This window comes from Drosophila kikkawai, chromosome X (genome assembly GCF_030179895.1).
Source record: "Drosophila kikkawai strain 14028-0561.14 chromosome X, DkikHiC1v2, whole genome shotgun sequence".
Taxonomy (NCBI): domain Eukaryota; kingdom Metazoa; phylum Arthropoda; class Insecta; order Diptera; family Drosophilidae; genus Drosophila; species Drosophila kikkawai.
The window spans coordinates 709,503-735,610 of record NC_091733.1 but is presented as its reverse complement, the minus strand read 5'-3'; the positions used below and the strand labels follow the sequence as shown (position 1 = coordinate 735,610).

The 26,108-nt window shown below is 36.2% G+C and overlaps 1 protein-coding gene across 1 annotated transcript; it reads right to left on the bottom strand.

Annotated features, from left to right (window-relative positions):
* Window positions 1-296: 296 nt before the first annotated feature.
* LOC121503220 (TNF receptor-associated factor family protein DDB_G0272098-like) lies at window positions 297-2,171 on the bottom strand. The gene is made up of 4 exons (XM_070288074.1): window positions 1,566-2,171; window positions 819-888; window positions 689-715; window positions 297-589 (listed from the first exon to the last, which is right to left on the bottom strand). The coding sequence occupies exons 1-4, from the start codon at window positions 2,169-2,171 to the stop codon at window positions 297-299; spliced, it is 996 nt and encodes a 331-aa protein (XP_070144175.1).
* Window positions 2,172-26,108: the final 23,937 nt, after the last annotated feature.

Here is a 26,108-nt window from a genome sequence, read left to right as displayed (position 1 = left end):
TGATTAGTTCTATTATATTTATAATATTATAATTCTAAAAACAATTGTGTATTTTTAAACAATATTATTTTTTTAACAATATTAATTTTTTTTGAACAATAAAAATGATTAGTTTTATTTATATTCATAATATTTTTAAGAACAAATGTGTATTTTCTTAATCAATTTAAAAAAAGTTAGTAATAATAACAATTTTAGAAAAAATATTTTTATTTTTAAATAAAGAAACAATATAAATTTCAAAAAAAAATTTTTTAAATAACTTGATTCATTTCATTATTGGTGGGAAATTCTTCTTATGGATCTAATATATTAGATTTCACAATTTGGGTGTAATTAGTTAATCCTCCCTCCATTAAAATTACATCATTTTCGTTTTGGTTTGTATCATCAACATCAACAAATGGAGGGGGGAGGGGGTTTTCATCTTCTTGGTCTATATTTAAAGGTAAGATTTGTTTATAATTTTCAACCCCGCCTTCCATATAAATAAGTTCATTTTCATATAGCCGTCCTGCTTCTTCTTCTTCATCTGCGTCTACATAAAAAATCCCTTCTTCACTGATTAGATTATTTTCCAAAGCCTTATCTGTAAACAAAATTAAATAAAAAAATAATTAGGAAATATTCAATTATATAAAAAAAAAAAAAAAAAAAATATATATAAATACAAATTTAGTTCACTCACCTTTTTCATTCATATCATTTCCCCTATCTATAGAAAAATAAAAAGAGAAGAAAAGAGAAGAAAATAAAAGAAAAAAAAAATTAGTATAATATTTCAAAATTGAAAATAAACATAAATTTAGTTTACTCACCTTTTTTATTAGTTGTATCATTTTGAATCTTGTTTTTCTCCCAGTCATAACCTTCACTAAATTTTATATTCTGGAAGAGAAATAACTTTTTACCTATGAAATTTCATCATTAAGTATTGATTGGAACTCATCAATGTTTTTAACCTTTATCTCATCGTTCGAAATCTGGGTTTCTTTTCTATTTAAATAATCATCTAACAGTCTATCTGCTATATTCCTCTTTTTTAAATATATTGCATTTATTTGCTCTGCCTCATCATTTCTAATTTCCCGCACTTGTGGTTCATCACTTAAATAACCATCGTTAATATCCTGATACCTGTTTTCTGTTGCAATTTGATGATCTGCCTCGCTCGAAATCTGTGTCCTAATTTTCTTGTCTTTCTTTCTCTCATTAACAAGAGCCTCTTGTGTTAACGCCTCAGCAAATTCAAAACAATTTATTCTAAGTGTTGATGGAGGAATATGATTTATTTTTTTATTGTCAGTATTTGAGGCGTGAGCTAATCTAGATCTATAGTGACATTTAATACCCACCTTGCCATTTGAATATGAAATAACAAAATATCTATTAGCCCCTCTGTGACCTAAATCGAAATGACCACCTATTTTTTTCTCCTGGGCTATTAATTTTTGTTTAAAGTTTTCTATTAATTTTTTTTTGGTTATGGCTATACCTGTGCTATTCATAGTTGAACTATTTTTTAATCTACGCGTCGTGTTTCTCTTCACTGGTATGCGACTTACATTATCCTCATCATTATCGGGTATCCCCAACATGATCTTAAATGAAGAACTATCATCCGCCATAGTATTCGCTGTAGTTGTAGAAGTTGAAGTAACAGCTGAAGTTGATGTTTCTGCTTCAAATGTTGAACTATTGAGTAATAGCCTTTCCCTGGTCATCACAAGAGTTGTATTTGATTCGTTTCCGGTAGTAGAAGGTAAAATTGGTTCCAACGTCCTCATCGATTGTTCTTCTCCATTCTCGAATAAAATTGGTGAGGGTGCAGGTTTATTTGTTGTTGTTGTTGTTGTTCCATCATCATTGTCATCATCATTGAAAATTGGTGAGGGTGCAGGTTTATTTGTTGTTGTTGTTGTTGTTGTTGTTGTTGTTCCATCACCCTCACTAATGAGGGTTGTATCAACTTCTCTATCCTCATTCAAAATTGGTGCAGGTTTATTTGAAGTTGTTGTTGTTGCTACATCGTCATCATCATCATCATCATTACCCCCATTAATGAGGGTTGTTTCCAGCGTTGAAGTCGATATTGCTCCTCCGTCCTCGATGAAAATTCGTGAGGGTGATGAAGGCGGGGTTGACGAAATTCGCAGCAGTGAAGGCACCATATTCTCACTCTCACTTTCACTTTCACTTTCAATTAATTTCTCATTTTTATCATTAATAATAGTTGAGGATATGTTTTTGTAAATTTCGGTATCTTCCAAAATTTCAAAATTAAATTCTATCCTCATTAATTTGTTCGAGTTCGGTAAATTCATTAAAAACTCAACTTCATTTGATGAATTCCATGAAGTTGAGTTTGTTAAATTAGCTAGTACATATTTAACCGGAGCAGTCTTCACGCCACACCAAATAGTCGCGAAAACGAAGATCACGACCGCGTTGAAAGGCATCGTGATGTTTTCCAATGTAAGAATAGTTGGGAACTGATCTGGACCGAAAATTCATTCGCCCTTTTCACATTGAGAACGAGCAGAGAAATTAAAAAAAACATAGACATTCACATGCACATACAAACAATTATCAAGATTTTTCTTCGGTTTGTATATAGAAGGCACTGCTCGCCACGCACTATCAGCCGCATACCACACACGCATATACACAGAGTATATTCCACATCGCCCTCCACGCACATCGCCCTCAACGCACATCGCCCTCCACGCACTATCCGTCACGCATTAATTATAGAATTTCGTTTTTATGGACCCAGCTATCTTCTGACTTTGGAAAGCCTAGCCAGCGCACAAGCACACGATCCCCCTTCCGCTTCAAAATCTTCTCGACGAGATAAGTGTGGGGGAACAAAGTCTTTTTTATTTCTTGGGCATAGAAACCGCCTTCTATAGGGGTCCCCTTCAGATCTTCAAGTAAATAAGTGGTGGGGAATGTGTTGTTAACATGTCGTATTCGAAAAATTTCTGTGGTCCAACCCGCTATGTACCCCTTTGTGAATACATGTTTATATTTACTTATGCGTACAAATTCCCCTTCCCGTAAATTTTTCTTATTTAAAAATACTTTTCGGTGGTTGTAGACCGTTGATAAAAGTTGTTTCTCATTAGACGCATTGACGTCAATTGGTTTCATTTTTATTGTTCTATGCTTCCTGTTGTTGTAAATATCAATTAAGTTTTTATACATCTGAATCCATGTATATTTTCCATTGAAACTAAACTCACGCCACATAAGTTCTTTTAATGTTCTATTAAAACGTTCCACGATCGATGCTTTAAGAACACTAAAAGTTGAGTAATGATGAATTTTAAATCGCGTCATTAATTCTTGAAATTGTTTATTATAGAACTCATTTCCATTATCTGTTTGTAAATTCTTGGGTGTCCCTCGACCAGACTTTAAAATGTTTAGCATAGCTTTGGTGACATCTGGTGCATTTTTTGATTTCACCGCCTCCCCAAACCCGAACTTCGAGAAACAGTCTATCACCACTAATAAATATTTATAGCCTTTGTTGACAGTGGCATAAGGCCTCATCTCAACTAAATCAGCTTGCCATAAATCATTAATTCCTTTTACTATCACTCGACGTCGTGGGAAGTTTTTTAATGTGGGGCGATGTAATTCATTCACAATATCTCGCTTACTCATATTTTAATTTTATTCGGGATGAATGGTGTTCGCTCCTTAGATATTGTTTCACTTTTTAATATTGATTGCGGGTGAATTATATAGCTGAAAATACTATTTTCTATTTCATCAATTTGCATTATTATTTCACGAAGATTTTTCTTTAGATAATCAATTTTTGAAGAAATTTCATTCACTTTGCTCTCAACATGATTTATTCTGGGTTTTACTTTAAAAATTGACTGTTTCTGTGGTTGATTGGAAATTACAGTAGATATATTTGTTAATACTTTTCTTGTTTCATCATCAACATAATTCTTTGTTACTACATCATTTTCATGGATGGGAGGTAAACAATTTTTAAATCTTTTTCTCTGAAGATTTAAATTACCATCAGAGTCAGTGAGTAAGCTTTGAAATTTGATTACCCCCTTTTTAATCTCCCTTGAGTACTCTCTCTCAATTAAAAAACATCCAAACTTGTCGAGTGTCATTATTATTATAAATATAAAAGCTGAAGGAATGGTATATTTAACTTTCAACTAAATCAGTTTTCGGATCTCTTTCACGGTGTGCGAATGGGCTTTTTTTAAGCAAAGTTCCTTCTATTTCCACCTGTTGCGTACGAAGATTTGGTGGTGGTGGGTTTTTTGAGTTTATAAAACTATTAATATTTTCAATTTGATTAATTATGTTGTTCATCAAGATATCTATATTTTCTAATTGTGTAATCATTTTTATTGCTTTACTCTCCAACTCTGATACTCTTTTATTTCGATTCTCAAATGATTTGTCAATCGATTCCATTTGTAGTAATTTAACATAATCAATTTTCTTGTCTACATATAGTTTTATGACTAAGTCATTACCATTTATTGGTTGTGAAGAGTTTTTTATTCTTTTTCTCTGTACATTTATATGGCCATCAGTATCAAGATAAACACCCGTGAGACTTTCAAGCTCCCTTTTGAAAAGTGAGGAAAATTCTCTATCATTCGAAAAATGACCAAACTTGTCAATTGACATTTTAATATTAATTAAAAATTATAAAGTGTCTTCTATTTTATTAATATATTATTTTTTCTTCTCGCAATTCTTCTATTATCGATAAAATCTCATTAGAATGTCCATTATGTCCAGCAGCTTTTGAACTCATTAAAAGCTGTAACCTCTCTACAAGCTCGTTTAAGTTGTTCCAATAAATATATCTAGGTTTCGTTTGTTGAAGCTTCATATATGCTGACCCAGTATATTTTCGAGTGGGTGAGACAGCTGATGTCATAAGAGGTCTAATAATTGATGAATATTTCTTCGAGCGATTTCCTTTTAATTGCCCGTCGGGTTCATAGTTTCTTTTGTGAGCACTTGTCTCAATTAAAATTTGTTTATATATTTTTAAATCATCTTTAGTATAGTCACGAGGTGCGTTATGAAAAATTAGTGAGTATAGACCCTGTGTTAAGGTCCATGAGTTTCCACTCTCCAATTCCATTTTATTTCTTTGAATTTTAAGTGCACTATTACCTAACATCAATATATTATTTTCTTTTCGAGGTCCATAACTATTATCTAGATGCTTTTGTTTCTTTAAATGACTAATGTTGAGATCGTACTCCACCCCTTTTTCTTTATTCACATTTTCTTGATCTTCTTCTTCTTCTTTTTCTTCATCTTCTTCTTCTTCTTCATTTGAATCAGAATCAGAATCAGAATATCTTTCAGAATCTTGTGAAAAAAATTCATCTTCGCTTTCTTTTTCGCTCACATACTGTTTTCTCGCGACATGATGCTCCTCCTCTTTCTTTATCAATGATTTTTTCTCAGGTACATTACCATCATTGGAATTTTTAAATTTCTTATTATCAGCAAGAATTGCATGTAAAGGCGCTGTAATTGGCTTAAAAGTTTCTTCTAAATTTGAAGCATTCTCATTTTTCATTTGTTTTAATTCATTGAACTTTCTTTTTAAAATATTTCTACTCTCTGTCAACTGTTTTAAGACTTGACGTTTCATTGCTCTAGTTTTCTCAGACACTCACTTGATACTGTGAGAAATGTAAATGTAATTAAATATTTATAACAAATTTATTTGTGTTTTTTGAAGAAATTTTATTTTTATTATTGCAAATATATAGCTTAAAAGTATTAAAAATTTATAAATTTTCATGATTTCACAACTTTATTTAATTCCAAGTACAAATTATTATCATCCTTTTTCAAAATATAAAAACGGTTATCCTTTATAATGTTGATTGTTGCATCATCTAAGGTTGAGTAGCGCTCCGGTAAGTATAAAATATACTCCTCAAGTTTAAGAGCAAGGGAAGTTCCATAGCTGGTTTTTTTACGTTGAGCATTCATAATCGGGTAAAAGCAATTTGTTTTCATCTTGTTCTTGGTGAGTAGAGGTTTGGCCATCTTTCCATTGAAGTCCTTAATAACTTTCATTACCATTTCCGGGTTGGTCATATTGCAGATGATTCTTGTTTTTTTCTAATTGATGGAAAATAAACGGAAACAGATTGTTGTTATTATATAGTTTAATAGTTGTTTAATTGTTGTTAATATGCAGTTAATAGCTGTTCTTACCTGTTTTTTTAGCAGTTAATTGTTGTTAATATGCAGTTAATAGCTGTTCTTACCTGTTTTTTAGCAGTTAATCAACTGTTTTTTCCAGGCTGTTTATAGATGTTGTTGTTTGTGGTTTGTTGTCTGATTTTTAACTTTGACTGTGTGTTAAAATCATTTTCACACCGATTTTATAGTCGAGAGTAGAACAACCCTCTCAATTTTTGAAGACATTCTTTCATTTTAAATTCGGGAGCAGACCAATCAGAGAAGAGCATAGTTGAGACATAGGGTGGGTTTGAAACGATCTCAGAGAAAGTATTCTAAGATCTCACCCAACCATGAGGCAAATAGTTAAAAATAGGGTGGGTTTGAACGATCTCAGAGAAAGTATTCTAAGATCTCACCCAACCATGAAGCAACTAGTTAAAAAATAGGTGGAAACGATCTCAGAGAAAGTATTCTAAGATCTCACCCAACCATGAAGCAACTAGTTAAAAAATAGGGTGGGTTTGAAACGATCTCAGAGAAAACTAGAGAAGAGTGTAGACCAATCATGAGTTGATAGAGAGTAAAAGTTGTAGAGACAGGTGTCCACAATTGTTTGTGTTAAAGGCTTGCTTTCTATCATAGTTATAGCTAATATTATTCCCCAAGTATTTCACAACTTCTTTTGGTGGTTGTAAATTTCCAAAACTATCAAAGTAGTGTATATTTTTTTTAATTTTATTATAAGCTACCCAATGTGTACCATTTGATGAGGCATCGCCTAGGTTTATAATTCCTGATTCATGAATCCAAGGTGATTTCGGTAGTGAGTCTCTCATAAATACACCTCCAAAATGAGGAATATATTTTTGAGCAAAATCTAAAATTTCAAAATTTGAAAGTGCCTTCTTGGGTAGCTTACTGATTAGTTTTTTTTGATTTCCTCTAAATGGGTTAAGATATAATCCATACCCTTTTCTATAAGGTTTCAGAAACATACCTTCACCCACACTAATACTTTCCATTTTTTTATTATGACGTTTACTCTCTTCTAGTTGTTTTTTACTCGTTGATGCATTATTGATGGCTTTAGCAATAGCTGCGCTGCCAGAAGCAACACTACCCAGTGCACTAAGTGCAGTTAAAATGGGGACGAGTGGTAAAAAACCACCAACTTTGGGTACATTAATTATGCGAGGAATCTTTATTTTTTTCTTATTGCGACCAATTGATTTACTCACTGCTTTGCGTGCAACCTTAATTGCACTCATGAGATCTAATGGTTTCTGTTTTTTCAATGCTCGCATTCCTGTTTGAATAACATTTGAGAATGTCTTGCCCTTTCCTCCCCTTTTCCTACACTTCCTCTTCACTCCCTTCTTCTTCTTTTTCATACCCATTCCGAATTTCTTTTTAGTTTTCATGATATTTGTGACTAAGTATGCAGCAGTTTTTTCACCCAAACTACTATCCCTTGAAGTAACACGATCCCACGCTTTATTTATTAAAACTGCATCCGCCTTGTGACGGTCACTTAACTCCTTGTGTTGTGAATATTCAATATCATGAGTTCTACATGCCTCATCTAATTGATTTATTCCACGATCTCCGCGATCCAATCTCTGTTTTAACTTTGTACCAGGTCCACAAAAATTATAACCAGGAATATGTGCTTCAAATGGAAGCGTGTTAATTATTTTGTTAATAATGCCACTACCTCGCTTCAAGTTTAAATTCTGACTGCGATAATTATAAAAACTTTTACCCATTTTATATAATGTTTAATCAATGAGCATTTCTCGGTGAATGAACTACATTATACATGTGAATATGCGTTTAATACGTCAAAAACAACAGATTTGTATTAGGGACATAGAGGGTGGTCATGACTCATTTAAAAATTCATCACCACGGCATAGTCTACTATTACCTGATACTATCCGAGCTCTGATTGTTGGATCATCGAGCTGTGGGAAAACCAATATTCTAATTAATCTTTTGGAAAGTCCAAATGGTCTAAAATTTGAGAATATATATATTTTCGCAAAAAGTTTGTATCAGCCAAAGTACCAGTATTTAGAGAAATTAGTTAAACCGATAAAGGGTATGGGGTACTACACATTCTCACAAAATGATGAAGTTTTACCACCTGAAAAGGCGAAAGAAAACTCCATCATGATCTTTGATGATGTCGCATGTGAGAAACAGACTAACATCCGTTCATATTTCTGTATGGGACGCCATAAAAAAATTGATTCATTTTATTTATCTCAAACATATACACATATCCCAAAGCACCTTGTACGCGATAATGCTAACATGATTATAGTGTTTAAACAAGATGATCTTAATTTACGAAACATATTTCGCGATCATATACATGGTGATATGACTTATGATTTATTCATGAAAGTTTGTCGAAAATGTTGGGAAGATAAATATGGTTTCTTAATGATAAGTAAAGATAATGATATGGATAATGGGCGATATAGAAAAGGTTTTAATGAATACATAATTATTTGAGAATATAAGTTTACATGTGTAAGCTCTATTTTCACAGTTTATTATCAGATTTCAAAATGAGTAGATCATTCACCCTTACATTAAATGGTAATGAACCCATTACGAACATAACTTATTTCCCACCCATTGAATTAAATAATGGTGAATTTGAGTGCGCACTAATTGATTTTCATATGTACAATTCTATTCCCAATGTTGATAAAAGTAATAATCTATTCCATATCGGAAATAGGATAATTGAAATCCCCGTCGGATCTTATGAACTCGATGATATTCATGATTTTCTGAAAAATAAGCTTAGAGATTATGGTCTCGAGAAAACATTTCAGTTGGAAAGTAATAATAATACACTTCAAGTTCATATTTCAACCACCCAGGAAGCTATATATTTTAATAGAGAAAACTCGATTGGAAAATTGTTTGGTTTTAATAAAAGGGTGCTCAATCCTGATCAGAAAAAAACGTATATATCCGATCAACCAGTGAACATTTTAAAAATAAACACAATACGCTTAGTGTGTAATATTGTTAGTGGATCATATATTGATGGCAGACAGGATCATGCATTGTATGAATTTGGGATTAATGTTCCACCGGGCTATAAAATGAATATCACACCTCACAATCTCATTTATTTACCAGTCAACACTAGAGAAATAAGTACTCTCTCTATACACATAACTGATCAGAACGGTGATTTGATAAATTTAAGTGGCGAAAACTATACGATCCGTCTACATTTGAGATTGATACAATGATTATATATAATAAAAGAGCTGATACTTTTCACAACCAACGCACTTTCAATCGTAAAGTTATAGGAAGAGGTTCGAAGTCAAGTACGAATACGCTCACATTAAAAAATAAATTAATTTTAAAATCATTGGGTTTCAAATTACGAGTTTAAAAAAAAAAAAAAAAAAAGTTATGGGTTTGAACGAGGTATTAGCAGTACGAGAAAAGCCCCTTTCTGACGATAGTATATCGAAAAAGGAATACCACAGCTATTCACCATATCAACAATCTTTTAAGTCAAATGATGAGATAAGAATAACCATTCAAAATCAAGATTTATATGTACTTCCTAGTGAGAGTTTTCTTAATTTTCAAGGAGTTATTAGCATCTTGGGGGAGGGTGATAGGTTGATAACCCGAGATGTAATTGGGAAATTGCGAAATAATTGTATGGCGTACTTCTTGGATGAAATACGATATGAAATAAATGGTGTTGAGATAGATAGAACAAGATTTGTTGGCGTTACTTCCACATTAAAAAACTTTGTCTCTTTAAGTCATCTTGAGAGCAAGAGACTTCACAATTCTGGATGGAGTGGAGGAGTCAACTTTAACATTTCCCATCACTTCAACTTTTCTGTGCCCCTTAAAAATCTAATGGGATTTTGTGAAGATTTCAAAAAAGTCATATTAAATTGTAAACATGAGCTGGTGCTATTAATAACTAAAAACATGAATGATGTATTTGAAGATAATGTATCAAATCAAAAGTTTCAAGTTGATATAACTAATATTATATGGAAAATTCCTCATGTGACACCAAGTGATTCATCAAAAATCAAAATGTATGATATTATAAAAAGTGGGGCAAATCTTCCAATTGCTTTCCGTAGTTGGGATACGTACATTAACCCGAAACTGAGTAATGGAACACATCATGTTTGGAATGTTAAACTAGCTGCTAACCGTGAACGTCCTCGATTTGCATTGATCGTATTTAAAGATAATCATCAATTTGTTACAAATAATTTGAGAAATTTGAAGATTTACCTAAACTCTGAAACATACCCGTACGACGATTTAAATATAGACTTTGATAAGGATCGATTCGCTCACCTATATGAAATGTATTCCAAATTTCAATCTAGCTACTATAATCGAAATGAAACCCCACTGTTAGCGCCTATGGAATACAAAACTAAAGCTCCTATTTTCGTGATAGATTTATCGTATCAAAATGAGACGGTAAAATCAGGACCGATTGATGTTAGGATTTCGACTGAACTTAGTCAACCGCCTAGTGAAACTGTTCAAGTATATTGCGTACTGATACATGATCGTTTAGTTGAATATAACCCGTTGAATGGTCTAGTTCAGCGAATTGTTTAATAATCAACCATGAGGGGGGATACTGCTGCAATTGATATTCAAGGATTTATTGGGAATAACAATAAATTTATTCTAAAAGAAATTGGAGTGGTGTTTAAAAAAGATTCAAAACTAAATTCACATTTTATAATACACTCTCCATATGATTTCACTGAATTGGATAAAAAAACGAGAAAAACAGTTGCTTGGTTAACAAAACAACATCATAAAATTTATTGGAACGATGGCATAAGCTTTTTCAAAGAAGCACAAACGTATCTAAGAGAAATAATAAGGAATAAGGAAATTATTTGTAAAGGTCATGAAAAAAGACTTTTCCTCAAAAAATTTCTAAAAACACGAGATTTAATGAATGTTGAAGAAATCGGATGTCCTGCTTTAAAAACAATAGATGGAAACCAGTTTCCATTTTGCTCACTACATCTGCAGGAGGGTGTCTGTGCACTCAACAATGCTTACAAAATTTTAAATTTTTATGTACCCGAAAATTCTAGTAACTAGATTTCTTCATTCACAGTTTGAGAGTTGAGAGAAGAAGAAGAAGTTTACGAAATGAATAAATCTAATAGCATTCGTAATATTAATTCTTCCTCTTTGATAAATAACATTAATTTATTTATCAATGATTTTCGAAATGTGATTACCAAAGAGGATTTACAATTACTGTTGGAGTCAAGGAACATGTACATGAACGCTGGAGTAAAGGAGTTTAAAAAAACAACATATGGAGAACATATTAATTTATGTACATTTTCTTATGATAATATAGAAACCTGTGCATGCTTTCATTATGTAAATCAGCAACATAGAGTCAAACAACTAATTTCATCATATAACGAAATTAAAAAATAAAGAAAAAAGAAAACTGAACATCTCTCCCCCTTCTTTGAATACAATTTTATTTTTCAAGGGTGGGTATGGTATAGCAACAGGTTTCACATTTTTTGTTTTCATGAAAGGTGTATAAATGTAATGTGGCATTTAGATGTACCTTCAGTTTAAAATAAACACTCAAACTATTTTCATCGGAGGAGAACACAAACTCAAAATGATCTCGGAGAAAATTGAAGAATTTTTAAAAGAGTATGGAAACGAAATCTTTAAGGAACACGTTACGAAATTGAAGACATTTCAAACATATTTCAAAGACGTGGAAGCCACTCCGGTAGTTCGTTCCAAGTATGGGGAACACCTATCATACTGCGCCTGGGCCTATGACGATTGCAAAGTTGGACCTGACACCTGCAGATGCATGCATGTTGAGAAGAGAGAACAAGATGCCTTAAAATTAATGGATCGATATATTAATTTATTTAAAAGACTTAATAAAAACTAAATTTTGATGAGAATAAACTCTGACTTTTATTTCACATGTATTTTTTTTCTCTATTTAAAAGGGTAGGGTGGGTGACACCTTCAAATTATACAACAAAATATATCATTACATGTTTAGCCAAGTTAATTGAATCTACTTTCCACCAATTAAAACACACAAGCAGGCCTGGGTAGACACGAGCCACACACACGATCTTACAAATTCATAGATCAACAGGTAAGCAAGTCTCACAACAACCCTCGCTAGAAATTTCTTGGCACAAGCTACACACAAGCATAAGAACATTTCCCATCCACCACCACCACACGAGTCGGCCAGGTACAAACCGTTGAGGCACAAGCCACACGATCTCACAAATTCATAGATCAACAGGTAAGCAAGTCTCACAACAACCCTCGCTAGAAATTTCTTGGCACAAGCATGAGAACTCACCCCATCTACCACCACACGATCTCACAAATTCTCACGCATGACAACAGAAACAAAACCGTTACAAGGTATTACACGTTTATACAAGTTAAATAACTGGGGTGACTTACACACACACCTGCTATCCTAATTGAATCACATTAACACAAGCCGGATACGCACAATAACTAACCCTAATAAATTCTTACGCATTATGCCTCATCCCTCCCTCCTTCACAAATTCTCACAAATTCCTTATGTCTCATCCCTCCCTCCTTCACAAAATCCCACAAATTCCCATGCTTGAACACACACACCTTATCCCTTTAACCCCTCCCAATCAGTTTCTCACGCTTAACAACACACAAAACTGCACATGATCATGCATGCGTAAAATAATGAGGGGGAGGATCTTACCCTAAACCCCTTCCCCCTAATAATTAATTGATTTTTTATGCTAATTAGGACACCTGCGCCCCCCTCGCGCGCAGTCATGCGTGACTAATGACCCTCCGCACCCCTCGTGCGCAGTCATGCGTGACTAATGACCCCCCCACCCCCTACCAAACTGGCCAAGAACCCGCAATACTCTTCTACTTCCTCATAATCGATACCAAAATAAAGACGTTTCTAACTCAGTAACCCGGTGGCTGACACTCTCCATCTCATGTCAGCCCACCGTTCGTCGAACACAATTGTCTGTAAAGAGATCCTGGCGTGACTGATAGAGGTTTGAAAACATCGAAGATTCCAAACATCGTTTGGAACATCGTTTTCTAACATCGACTGACTGAGCTTCACCCCAGCCATAGAACTACCTTACACTACCTACTAACAGTAATTGACACATTTACCAAATTTGCGTTTGGTAAAGCACTTAAGTTCAAGGGGTTATATACAGTTGTACCGCGCAAAAAATGCAATTTTGTCGATTTTTTTTTTGACATAAAAAATATTTATCAAAAATGTTTTGCCGACGTTGTTTAGTACATACTTCTGAGTACTTTATACAATTTTTCATAAAAAAATATTAAATAATAAAAATGTTATGGCCGAATTTCGAGATCGTCTTTTTTTCGATGGTGACTTGCTGTGGACATCATATCCCGAGAACGGTTCATCCGAAATCAAAAATTCAAAAAATTTTCGTTAGTATATTATATTGCCTAGTCCTTTAGATCATGGATTTGTAAAAATTTTGTTTAAAAAAAAAATGGCGACGGTTTTAACAAAAAATTTACTTTTTCAAGGTAAAAGATTTTCGATTTTATGCTCTAAAACAAAAGTTTTCAAAAAATATTAAAAATTCTTCCGTAGAGGACTAGCTATTGTTATAATAAATAAGTGGTCAAAATTTGGTGTTGATCGGATTAATAGTTTTTTAGTAATCGTGTCCACCGCAAAGGTAACTTAGAAAATAAACGATTCTGAGATAATCGCGTTTAAAGTTTCAAGTTCGATCAAGCCAATGTGCAGGTCGTGCTTTTATTGGTTTGACGGGCTACTTCCGTAAGTTTATTAAGAATTACGCCCTCATCGCTAAACCCCTAACGCAGCTGTTGAAAAAAGATTCGGCTTTTAAAATAGAGGGAGAACAGAAGCAAGCAGTAGAACAACTAAAAGCAGCCCTAATAGATGAACCTGTTCTCAAGATTTGGAGTCAAAGCGCTAAAACACAACTGCATGTGGATGCATCTAAGCATGGATTTGGTGGAACGCTGCTGCAGCAACACGATGGCAAATGGCACCCTGTTTTTTACTGGAGCAAGAAAACAACGCCACAAGAAGAAAGGCTTACAAGTTACGTACTTGAAGTAAAGGCAGCTTACCTAGCAACGAAGAGACTTCGACATTACTTGTTGGGAACACACTTTGATTTAATAACTGACTGTGCAGCATTTAAACAGACAATCTCCAAGAAAGATATTCCTCGAGAAGTGACGCCGTGGCTGATGTACCTACAAGATTTTACCTTCAATGCAGAGCACCGAGCAGGAACCAGAATGCAGCATGTCGATAGCCTGAGTCGTTTTCCTGTGATGATCGTTACGTCGGAGGTGCACGTACAGATCAGAAGAGCGCAGCAAAATGATGAACATCTAACAACCGTGAGGGAAATTTTGAAGCAGAAGGCGTATGCAGATTATGTAATCAAGAACGACATAATTTTTAAACAAATAAATGGACAAGATTTGCTGGCAGTACCAAAATGTATGGAAAAGGAGATAATTCAGAATGCACATAACTTTGGCCACATGGGAACTCAGAAGACCATACACGCAGTTCAGCAGGATTTTTATATACCACACTTGGAAAAGAAAGTAAAGCATGTAATTTTGAACTGCACTGAATGCATCACTCACAACCAAAAGCTGGGTAAACAAGAGGATTATCTACACACAATAGATAAAGGCGACATACCACTTTCAACATTACACATTGATCAAAGGAAATTAATTGCAAAAAATGCAATGTAAGTTAGATAGAATTTAAGACCGCGAAAGGCGATACGATAGTTAGTGTAACTCCCGTCACAACCCGTACGTACTCCCATCTCAATTGAATTTACACGAACACACACTCACCAGCACAACGACGAGAAATTCACCACGAAAAGTGGTCACATGGCCAAACGCTACATAAGAGCGAGCGAGAGAGCGCACGATCGTGCTAGAAAATCAACCCCCGAAAATGGGAACGTGCCCATACAAAAGAGCGAGAGGAAGCGATGACAGAAGCTTTTAAAAGACAAATCTAAACCACGAGATACTTCGCGAAGAGAAGTTTAATTCAGTTTCGAAGTAGAGTTTCGAGGAGAGTTTCCAAGACGAGGTCGAGTGACACGGAAGGAGGGCAAGTGGAGAGGGCCACTCCGAGAAGTGGCCACGGAAAACGGAGACCACAAGGAAGTGAAGCGGCCGTCGAGTAACGTCGGAGACAAGGAGACCAGGAGGATTAGGGAAACGGTTGTGCCGGCCCAGGACCAGCGGCGGAGCACCCACCTTTCCGCACGTGTGTGTTTGCGGGATTGAGACCCTGCCAAAAGGGTCTCAAGACAAAATAAAATAAAGTTATATTATTCACCAATGAAACCAAATGGATGCCGGCCAGGCGCAGCCGGCCGCAAAGTTGAAGCCCACAGTGTGTGCTGACGGAGGAACATCCGAATCGATGGTGGTTACCTTATCGACGAGTGCCGGCTGTGATCTCACCTGGCGGATGCCAAGGTTCTAACTAGAAGATTTTGCCTAAGAAAAGTGTCCTCATAATCGATACCAAAATAAAGACGTTTCTAACTCAGTAACCCGGTGGCTGACACTCTCCATCTCACGTCAGCCCACCGTTCGTCGAACACAATTGTCTGTAAAGAGATCCTGGCGTGACTGATAGAGGTTTGAAAACATCGAAGATTCCAAACATCGTTTGGAACATCGTTTTCTAACATCGACTGACTGAGCTTCACCCCAGCCATAGAACTACCTTACACTACCTACTAACAGTAATTGAAATTTGCGTTTGGTAAAGCACTTAAGTTCAAGGGGTTATATACAGTTGTACCGCGCAAAAAATGCAATTTTGTCGATTTTTTTTTTTGACATAAAAAATATTTATCAAAAATGTTTTGCCGACGTTGTTTAGTACATACTTCTGAGTACTTTATACAATTTTTCATAAAAAAATATTAAATAATAAAAATGTTATGGCCGAATTTCGAGATCGTCTTTTTTTCGATGGTGACTTGCTGTGGACATCATATCCCGAGAACGGTTCATCCGAAATCAAAAATTCAAAAAATTTTCGTTAGTATATTATATTGCCTAGTCCTTTAGATCATGGATTTGTAAAAATTTTGTTTAAAAAAAAAATGGCGACGGTTTTAACAAAAAATTTACTTTTTCAAGGTAAAAGATTTTCGATTTTATGCTCTAAAACAAAAGTTTTCAAAAAATATTAAAAATTCTTCCGTAGAGGACTAGCTATTGTTATAATAAATAAGTGGTCAAAATTTGGTGTTGATCGGATTAATAGTTTTTTAGTAATCGTGTCCACCGCAAAGGTAACTTAGAAAATAAACGATTCTGAGATAATCGCGTTTAAAGTTTCAAGTTCGATCAAGCCAATGTGCAGGTCGTGCTTTTATTGGTTTGACGGGCTACTTCCGTAAGTTTATTAAGAATTACGCCCTCATCGCTAAACCCCTAACGCAGCTGTTGAAAAAAGATTCGGCTTTTAAAATAGAGGGAGAACAGAAGCAAGCAGTAGAACAACTAAAAGCAGCCCTAATAGATGAACCTGTTCTCAAGATTTGGAGTCAAAGCGCTAAAACACAACTGCATGTGGATGCATCTAAGCATGGATTTGGTGGAACGCTGCTGCAGCAACACGATGGCAAATGGCACCCTGTTTTTTACTGGAGCAAGAAAACAACGCCACAAGAAGAAAGGCTTACAAGTTACGTACTTGAAGTAAAGGCAGCTTACCTAGCAACGAAGAGACTTCGACATTACTTGTTGGGAACACACTTTGATTTAATAACTGACTGTGCAGCATTTAAACAGACAATCTCCAAGAAAGATATTCCTCGAGAAGTGACGCCGTGGCTGATGTACCTACAAGATTTTACCTTCAATGCAGAGCACCGAGCAGGAACCAGAATGCAGCATGTCGATAGCCTGAGTCGTTTTCCTGTGATGATCGTTACGTCGGAGGTGCACGTACAGATCAGAAGAGCGCAGCAAAATGATGAACATCTAACAACCGTGAGGGAAATTTTGAAGCAGAAGACGTATGCAGATTATGTAATCAAGAACGACATAATTTTTAAACAAATAAATGGACAAGATTTGCTGGCAGTACCAAAATGTATGGAAAAGGAGATAATTCAGAATGCACATAACTTTGGCCACATGGGAACTCAGAAGACCATACACGCAGTTCAGCAGGATTTTTATATACCACACTTGGAAAAGAAAGTAAAGCATGTAATTTTGAACTGCACTGAATGCATCACTCACAACCAAAAGCTGGGTAAACAAGAGGATTATCTACACACAATAGATAAAGGCGACATACCACTTTCAACATTACACATTGATCAAAGGAAATTAATTGCAAAAAATGCAATGTAAGTTAGATAGAATTTAAGACCGCGAAAGGCGATACGATAGTTAGTGTAACTCCCGTCACAACCCGTACGTACTCCCATCTCAATTGAATTTACACGAACACACACTCACCAGCACAACGACGAGAAATTCACCACGAAAAGTGGTCACATGGCCAAACGCTACATAAGAGCGAGCGAGAGAGCGCACGATCGTGCTAGAAAATCAACCCCCGAAAATGGGAACGTGCCCATACAAAAGAGCGAGAGGAAGCGATGACAGAAGCTTTTAAAAGACAAATCTAAACCACGAGATACTTCGCGAAGAGAAGTTTAATTCAGTTTCGAAGTAGAGTTTCGAGGAGAGTTTCCAAGACGAGGTCGAGTGACACGGAAGGAGGGCAAGTGGAGAGGGCCACTCCGAGAAGTGGCCACGGAAAACGGAGACCACAAGGAAGTGAAGCGGCCGTCGAGTAACGTCGGAGACAAGGAGACCAGGAGGATTAGGGAAACGGTTGTGCCGGCCCAGGACCAGCGGCGGAGCACCCACCTTTCCGCACGTGTGTGTTTGCGGGATTGAGACCCTGCCAAAAGGGTCTCAAGACAAAATAAAATAAAGTTATATTATTCACCAATGAAACCAAATGGATGCCGGCCAGGCGCAGCCGGCCGCAAAGTTGAAGCCCACAGTGTGTGCTGACGGAGGAACATCCGAATCGATGGTGGTTACCTTATCGACGAGTGCCGGCTGTGATCTCACCTGGCGGATGCCAAGGTTCTAACTAGAAGATTTTGCCTAAGAAAAGTGTCCTCATAATCGATACCAAAATAAAGACGTTTCTAACTCAGTAACCCGGTGGCTGACACTCTCCATCTCACGTCAGCCCACCGTTCGTCGAACACAATTGTCTGTAAAGAGATCCTGGCGTGACTGATAGAGGTTTGAAAACATCGAAGATTCCAAACATCGTTTGGAACATCGTTTTCTAACATCGACTGACTGAGCTTCACCCCAGCCATAGAACTACCTTACACTACCTACTAACAGTAATTGAAATTTGCGTTTGGTAAAGCACTTAAGTTCAAGGGGTTATATACAGTTGTACCGCGCAAAAAATGCAATTTTGTCGATTTTTTTTTTTGACATAAAAAATATTTATCAAAAATGTTTTGCCGACGTTGTTTAGTACATACTTCTGAGTACTTTATACAATTTTTCATAAAAAAATATTAAATAATAAAAATGTTATGGCCGAATTTCGAGATCGTCTTTTTTTCGATGGTGACTTGCTGTGGACATCATATCCCGAGAACGGTTCATCCGAAATCAAAAATTCAAAAAATTTTCGTTAGTATATTATATTGCCTAGTCCTTTAGATCATGGATTTGTAAAAATTTTGTTTAAAAAAAAAAATGGCGACGGTTTTAACAAAAAATTTACTTTTTCAAGGTAAAAGATTTTCGATTTTATGCTCTAAAACAAAAGTTTTCAAAAAATATTAAAAATTCTTCCGTAGAGGACTAGCTATTGTTATAATAAATAAGTGGTCAAAATTTGGTGTTGATCGGATTAATAGTTTTTTAGTAATCGTGTCCACCGCAAAGGTAACTTAGAAAATAAACGATTCTGAGATAATCGCGTTTAAAGTTTCAAGTTCGATCAAGCCAATGTGCAGGTCGTGCTTTTATTGGTTTGACGGGCTACTTCCGTAAGTTTATTAAGAATTACGCCCTCATCGCTAAACCCCTAACGCAGCTGTTGAAAAAAGATTCGGCTTTTAAAATAGAGGGAGAACAGAAGCAAGCAGTAGAACAACTAAAAGCAGCCCTAATAGATGAACCTGTTCTCAAGATTTGGAGTCAAAGCGCTAAAACACAACTGCATGTGGATGCATCTAAGCATGGATTTGGTGGAACGCTGCTGCAGCAACACGATGGCAAATGGCACCCTGTTTTTTACTGGAGCAAGAAAACAACGCCACAAGAAGAAAGGCTTACAAGTTACGTACTTGAAGTAAAGGCAGCTTACCTAGCAACGAAGAGACTTCGACATTACTTGTTGGGAACACACTTTGATTTAATAACTGACTGTGCAGCATTTAAACAGACAATCTCCAAGAAAGATATTCCTCGAGAAGTGACGCCGTGGCTGATGTACCTACAAGATTTTACCTTCAATGCAGAGCACCGAGCAGGAACCAGAATGCAGCATGTCGATAGCCTGAGTCGTTTTCCTGTGATGATCGTTACGTCGGAGGTGCACGTACAGATCAGAAGAGCGCAGCAAAATGATGAACATCTAACAACCGTGAGGGAAATTTTGAAGCAGAAGGCGTATGCAGATTATGTAATCAAGAACGACATAATTTTTAAACAAATAAATGGACAAGATTTGCTGGCAGTACCAAAATGTATGGAAAAGGAGATAATTCAGAATGCACATAACTTTGGCCACATGGGAACTCAGAAGACCATACACGCAGTTCAGCAGGATTTTTATATACCACACTTGGAAAAGAAAGTAAAGCAGGTAATTTTGAACTGCACTGAATGCATCACTCACAACCAAAAGCTGGGTAAACAAGAGGATTATCTACACACAATAGATAAAGGCGACATACCACTTTCAACATTACACATTGATCATTTAGGTTCGTTGGACTTGACGTCAAAAAGCTACAAGTATATTTTCGCAGTTGTCGATGGTTTTTCGAAATATACTTGGATATTCCCTACTAAGTCGACAAACGCAGAAGAATCTATCCGCCATCTGGAATCGTGGATCTTAATATTTGGCAGTCCTCAAAGAATTATCAGCGATAAAGGAGCTGCTTTTACATCACATTCTTTTAGAGAATTTTGCAGTAACAACAAGATTGAATATATCGAGACTACAGCAGGCGTACCAAGGGGCAATGGCCAAATCGAAAGGGTCAACAGAGTTATTATTTCTGTACTCTCAAAGATGTCAGCAGCGGAACCAGCAAAATGGTATAAGTACACATCCCAAGTGCAGCAGGCTATCAACGCACATGTCCACGCATCGACTAGCTTCACACCCTTTGAAGTTATGTTTGGTCAACGAATGAGAAATAACTCCAGTCCTGAGCTAATGAAGATTCTACAAGATGAAATGCTTTTAAACCTACAAGACGAACGCAATCGAATTTGGCAAGAAACGAGGCTACAAATCGAAAAAGCTCAAGAAACTGATAAGAAGAACTACGACAAGAAGAGAAAGGGACATCATGGCTATCAGTTGGGTGATCTAGTAGCCATCAAAGCAACGCAGTTCATAACCGGAAGAAAGTTGGCTAATAAATACATCGGACCATATGAAGTAACTCAAGTGAAACGTAACGGCAGATACGATGTCAAAAAAGCAGCAGAATTTGATTTTATGAAGCTGTGGCGCTATTCTTACTACGAAGAAGATGACGATCTGAGTGCTGAGGAGGATGATACATCTGGGGCAGATGTTTCGCAGGATGGCCGAATGTAAGGAGGTGTTATGAGCATCAGTTGGCAGCCCATGCAAATATCGGCAGGAGTCGTGTCTTCGAGAGGGAGTCGCTATCATACATCACTAAAGAGAGAGAAGCCGTCGAGAAAAGTTGCAGAAGTCGTAGCGTCGTTTGTAGAGCAGATAAATAAGTTGTAAAACCCTTCGAAAGTCGCGATAATAAGCTGTTAAATACTTAATCAATATCCTATTACTTTGTTAACCTAAATATAATCCTTATAAACTAATAAACATAATACACAGATAATATCCAATTATCTTACATACATATATATTGAGATAGAGTCTTTGGAATATCCAATTACTTTGTACTGGAGATTCCATTGATAGTTTTAAAGAATGGTTAGCATATTTGGTGGTCTGGCACGTTTCGGAATTTCGAATGTAATGACGAACATTGAAAACCATGTTTGGCCAATAGAAACGTCGTCTAATACGCTCTACTCATTTTTTTTTATTCATTTCGCAATGAGCAGATATTGGTTGATCATGAGTCGAGCTCATTACATTGTTTCGCATTTTGTATTGAGTAGACGGGGTATTATTAATTAAGTACATGCTCCTGCAAGCAAGCATTTTCTCCGTCGGAGAGTTATTACAAGTACAAAGGAAATAAATTGCAAAAAATGCAATGTAAGTTAGATAGAATTTAAGACCGCGAAAGGCGATACGATAGTTAGTGTAACTCCCGTCACAACCCGTACGTACTCCCATCTCAATTGAATTTACACGAACACACACTCACCAGCACAACGACGAGAAATTCACCACGAAAAGTGGTCACATGGCCAAACGCTACATAAGAGCGAGCGAGAGAGCGCACGATCGTGCTAGAAAATCAACCCCCGAAAATGGGAACGTGCCCATACAAAAGAGCGAGAGGAAGCGATGACAGAAGCTTTTAAAAGACAAATCTAAACCACGAGATACTTCGCGAAGAGAAGTTTAATTCAGTTTCGAAGTAGAGTTTCGAGGAGAGTTTCCAAGACGAGGTCGAGTGACACGGAAGGAGGGCAAGTGGAGAGGGCCACTCCGAGAAGTGGCCACGGAAAACGGAGACCACAAGGAAGTGAAGCGGCCGTCGAGTAACGTCGGAGACAAGGAGACCAGGAGGATTAGGGAAACGGTTGTGCCGGCCCAGGACCAGCGGCGGAGCACCCACCTTTCCGCACGTGTGTGTTTGCGGGATTGAGACCCTGCCAAAAGGGTCTCAAGACAAAATAAAATAAAGTTATATTATTCACCAATGAAACCAAATGGATGCCGGCCAGGCGCAGCCGGCCGCAAAGTTGAAGCCCACAGTGTGTGCTGACGGAGGAACATCCGAATCGATGGTGGTTACCTTATCGACGAGTGCCGGCTGTGATCTCACCTGGCGGATGCCAAGGTTCTAACTAGAAGATTTTGCCTAAGAAAAGTGTCCTCATAATCGATACCAAAATAAAGACGTTTCTAACTCAGTAACCCGGTGGCTGACACTCTCCATCTCACGTCAGCCCACCGTTCGTCGAACACAATTGTCTGTAAAGAGATCCTGGCGTGACTGATAGAGGTTTGAAAACATCGAAGATTCCAAACATCGTTTGGAACATCGTTTTCTAACATCGACTGACTGAGCTTCACCCCAGCCATAGAACTACCTTACACTACCTACTAACAGTAATTGAAATTTGCGTTTGGTAAAGCACTTAAGTTCAAGGGGTTATATACAGTTGTACCGCGCAAAAAATGCAATTTTGTCGATTTTTTTTTTTGACATAAAAAATATTTATCAAAAATGTTTTGCCGACGTTGTTTAGTACATACTTCTGAGTACTTTATACAATTTTTCATAAAAAAATATTAAATAATAAAAATGTTATGGCCGAATTTCGAGATCGTCTTTTTTTCGATGGTGACTTGCTGTGGACATCATATCCCGAGAACGGTTCATCCGAAATCAAAAATTCAAAAAATTTTCGTTAGTATATTATATTGCCTAGTCCTTTAGATCATGGATTTGTAAAAATTTTGTTTAAAAAAAAAAATGGCGACGGTTTTAACAAAAAATTTACTTTTTCAAGGTAAAAGATTTTCGATTTTATGCTCTAAAACAAAAGTTTTCAAAAAATATTAAAAATTCTTCCGTAGAGGACTAGCTATTGTTATAATAAATAAGTGGTCAAAATTTGGTGTTGATCGGATTAATAGTTTTTTAGTAATCGTGTCCACCGCAAAGGTAACTTAGAAAAAAAACGATTCTGAGATAATCGCGTTTAAAGTTTCAAGTTCGATCAAGCCAATGTGCAGGTCGTGCACTATAAATAGCTACAACTTCGGTTCTAATGCTCCGATCGTTATCAATTTTTGTTAGAGTATTCTCAACAGTAAATACTTGAAGAATATGCAAACAAAAGTCGATTTTTGTATCATCACAACTGTATATAACCCCTTAAGACACATGTGAAGCTGTCTGAAGCATTGGAAACAATTTTCAACTCTAGGCATGGAGAACCTCAGAATCTACAAACAGATGACGAAAAAGAGTTTTTATACCCTTGCAGGGTATTATAATTTCAGTCAGAAGTTTGCAACGCAGTGAAGGAGACCTTTCCGACCCTATAAAGTATATATATTCTTGATCAGCATCAACAGCCGAGTCGATCTAGCCATGTCCGTCTGTCCGTTTCTACGCAAACTAGTCCCTCAGTTTTAAAGTTATCTGATTGAAACTTTGCATATAGTCTTCTACATCAAAATTCTGAAATAATATAAAATGGCCATACCTAAAAAATGGTGCAAAAATGTTGAAAAACAGCCAAGTTATACTTTTTTTTTTCTAAAAATTATTCGAACATTTGTATGGTAGCTATATGATATAGGCGTCCGATCCGGCCCGTTCCGGAGAGGAGTGAGAGTTGTAGTGGCCAGTGTACCCGAAAGAGAACAGAAGTTAACATTTATACAAATTATTAAATTCTGTTCGAACCAAAAAAAAAAAAAACAAAACCACTGTTGAGCATACTGGGGTTAATGAAAAGGTCGTACAAACTTTCAGAAAGAGACGCTACGCAATCTAGTGGTCCCTTTCGCACCTCAGTTGTCGCATTCTTTGCCTGGAAAGGTCCCGTTAAAGCTCGGTCGACTTGCGCCTTGGTAAAAGTTTCAGCGACCTACGACAATCGGCGTGAGTACAGCTACATATATCGCGGATATAGGGTGCCTCAGAACGAGAACGTGAAAGAAACAGAAAGAGAACCGAAACACCCGATGCCGCTGCTGCTGATGGCCGGAGCTGCATATGAACCAACATTTTAATGAGATTTGCATTTTTATTAACATTAGTTTGAACATTATTAAATGAAGACGTAGCCATGTAGTTATCCACATATATCTATTCAACTTAGTTTTAAGTCGAAAAGGCACCGAGACGGATTGAACAAAAAAATGAAATTGGAAGAAATTTGATTGAACGCAAAATTAATTGAACACAATCTTGTCGGATAGAAATTGAAATTGAAATGAAGTATTATTGTTGACCATAAATTGAAAATGAATAATTGAAAATATAATTGAAAGTTAATTGAAAAGAAAAATATTGAAATGAAGCATTAAAATTTAGTTCTAGTTTTGATTAAATACGATTGACTACAGATATGAGGCAAACTTTGCTCTAGATATGCCTGCGAATACCCTTTCTTAACCTTTAATTTCATTTAAAACAAGAAAGGAAGCTAACTTCGGCACGCCGAAGTTTGAATACCCTTGCAGATTGGTTTAGATGTTTATATTATAGATTTAAATGCTGAAAACAGTCACAAAACAGAGTTTCATTACATTTTACCTATACTTATTATGTTTACAGTTTGACAGTTATAGTTTTACATTTCCAGTTTTACATTTTCTCTACATCTACCGATCGGTTTATATGGCAGCTATATGATATAGTTGTCCGATTTTTATGAAATTTATACCATATTTCTAGAATAATAAAAAAGCTTATATCTCAGAGTAAATAAACATACGTTGAAAAACAACGACTCTATAATTTTTTTTCCTATTTATTTCTTGACCGTTCCTATGGCAGCTATATCATATAGTCATCCGATTTTCATATAATTTTTACCAAAATTCTGAAATAATATAAAATGGCCATATCTAAAAAATGGTGCAAAAATGTTGAAAAACAGCCAAGTTATAATTTTTTTTCTACAAATATATCGAACATTTGTATGGCAGCTATATGATATAGTCGTCCGATCCGGCCCGTTCCGACATATATAGCAGTGAGAGCATATAGAAGACTATATGCAAAGTTTCATTCGGATAGCTTTAAAACTGAGGGACTAGTTTGCGTAGAAACAGACAGACAGACAGACAGACAGACAGACAGACAGACAGACAGACAGACAGACAGACAGACAGACAGACGGACAGACGGACAGACGGACATGGCTAGATCGACTCGGCTGTTGATGCTGATCAAGAATATATATACTTTATAGGGTCGGAAACGTCTCCTTCACTGCGTTGCAAACTTCTGACTGAAATTATAATACCCTGCAAGGGTATAATAAGTTATTGATATATTCTTCGGAACTACACAGACCTTTATTTATATATAACTATCCACGATATAACTAACCATTGACTTACAGCCATGTAGCGGTTCATTGGGCCCAAAGAGCTTTTTCGGCGACAACTGTAACGCTTGTGGCAGGCAGAAAAGCTGGCAAAGGAAAAATTAGGTGTCGCCATCTACAGTTCGGTCCCCGCATTAAAGGCTGGGCAGAAGAAGAAAGTAGGGGTGTAGCTTTCGCAGAGAAAGAGGCAACAGAGGCATCTGTCAGTTAGGGCCGATGACGTTGGACTCGCCAGAGAGAGAGCTATAGACGTTCCCGAG

Excerpts from the sequence above, each read along its gene's own strand:
- LOC121503220 (XM_070288074.1), bottom strand. The coding sequence starts at position 2,171 with ATGGTGCCTTCACTGCTGCGAATTTCGTCAACCCCGCCTTCATCACCC. Across the intron at positions 716-818 it reads TGATACAACTAATAAAAAAG|ATAGGGGAAATGATATGAAT; the intron begins GTGAGTAAACTA and ends ATTTTTCTATAG. Across the intron at positions 590-688 it reads AAATGATATGAATGAAAAAG|ATAAGGCTTTGGAAAATAAT; the intron begins GTGAGTGAACTA and ends TTTTGTTTACAG.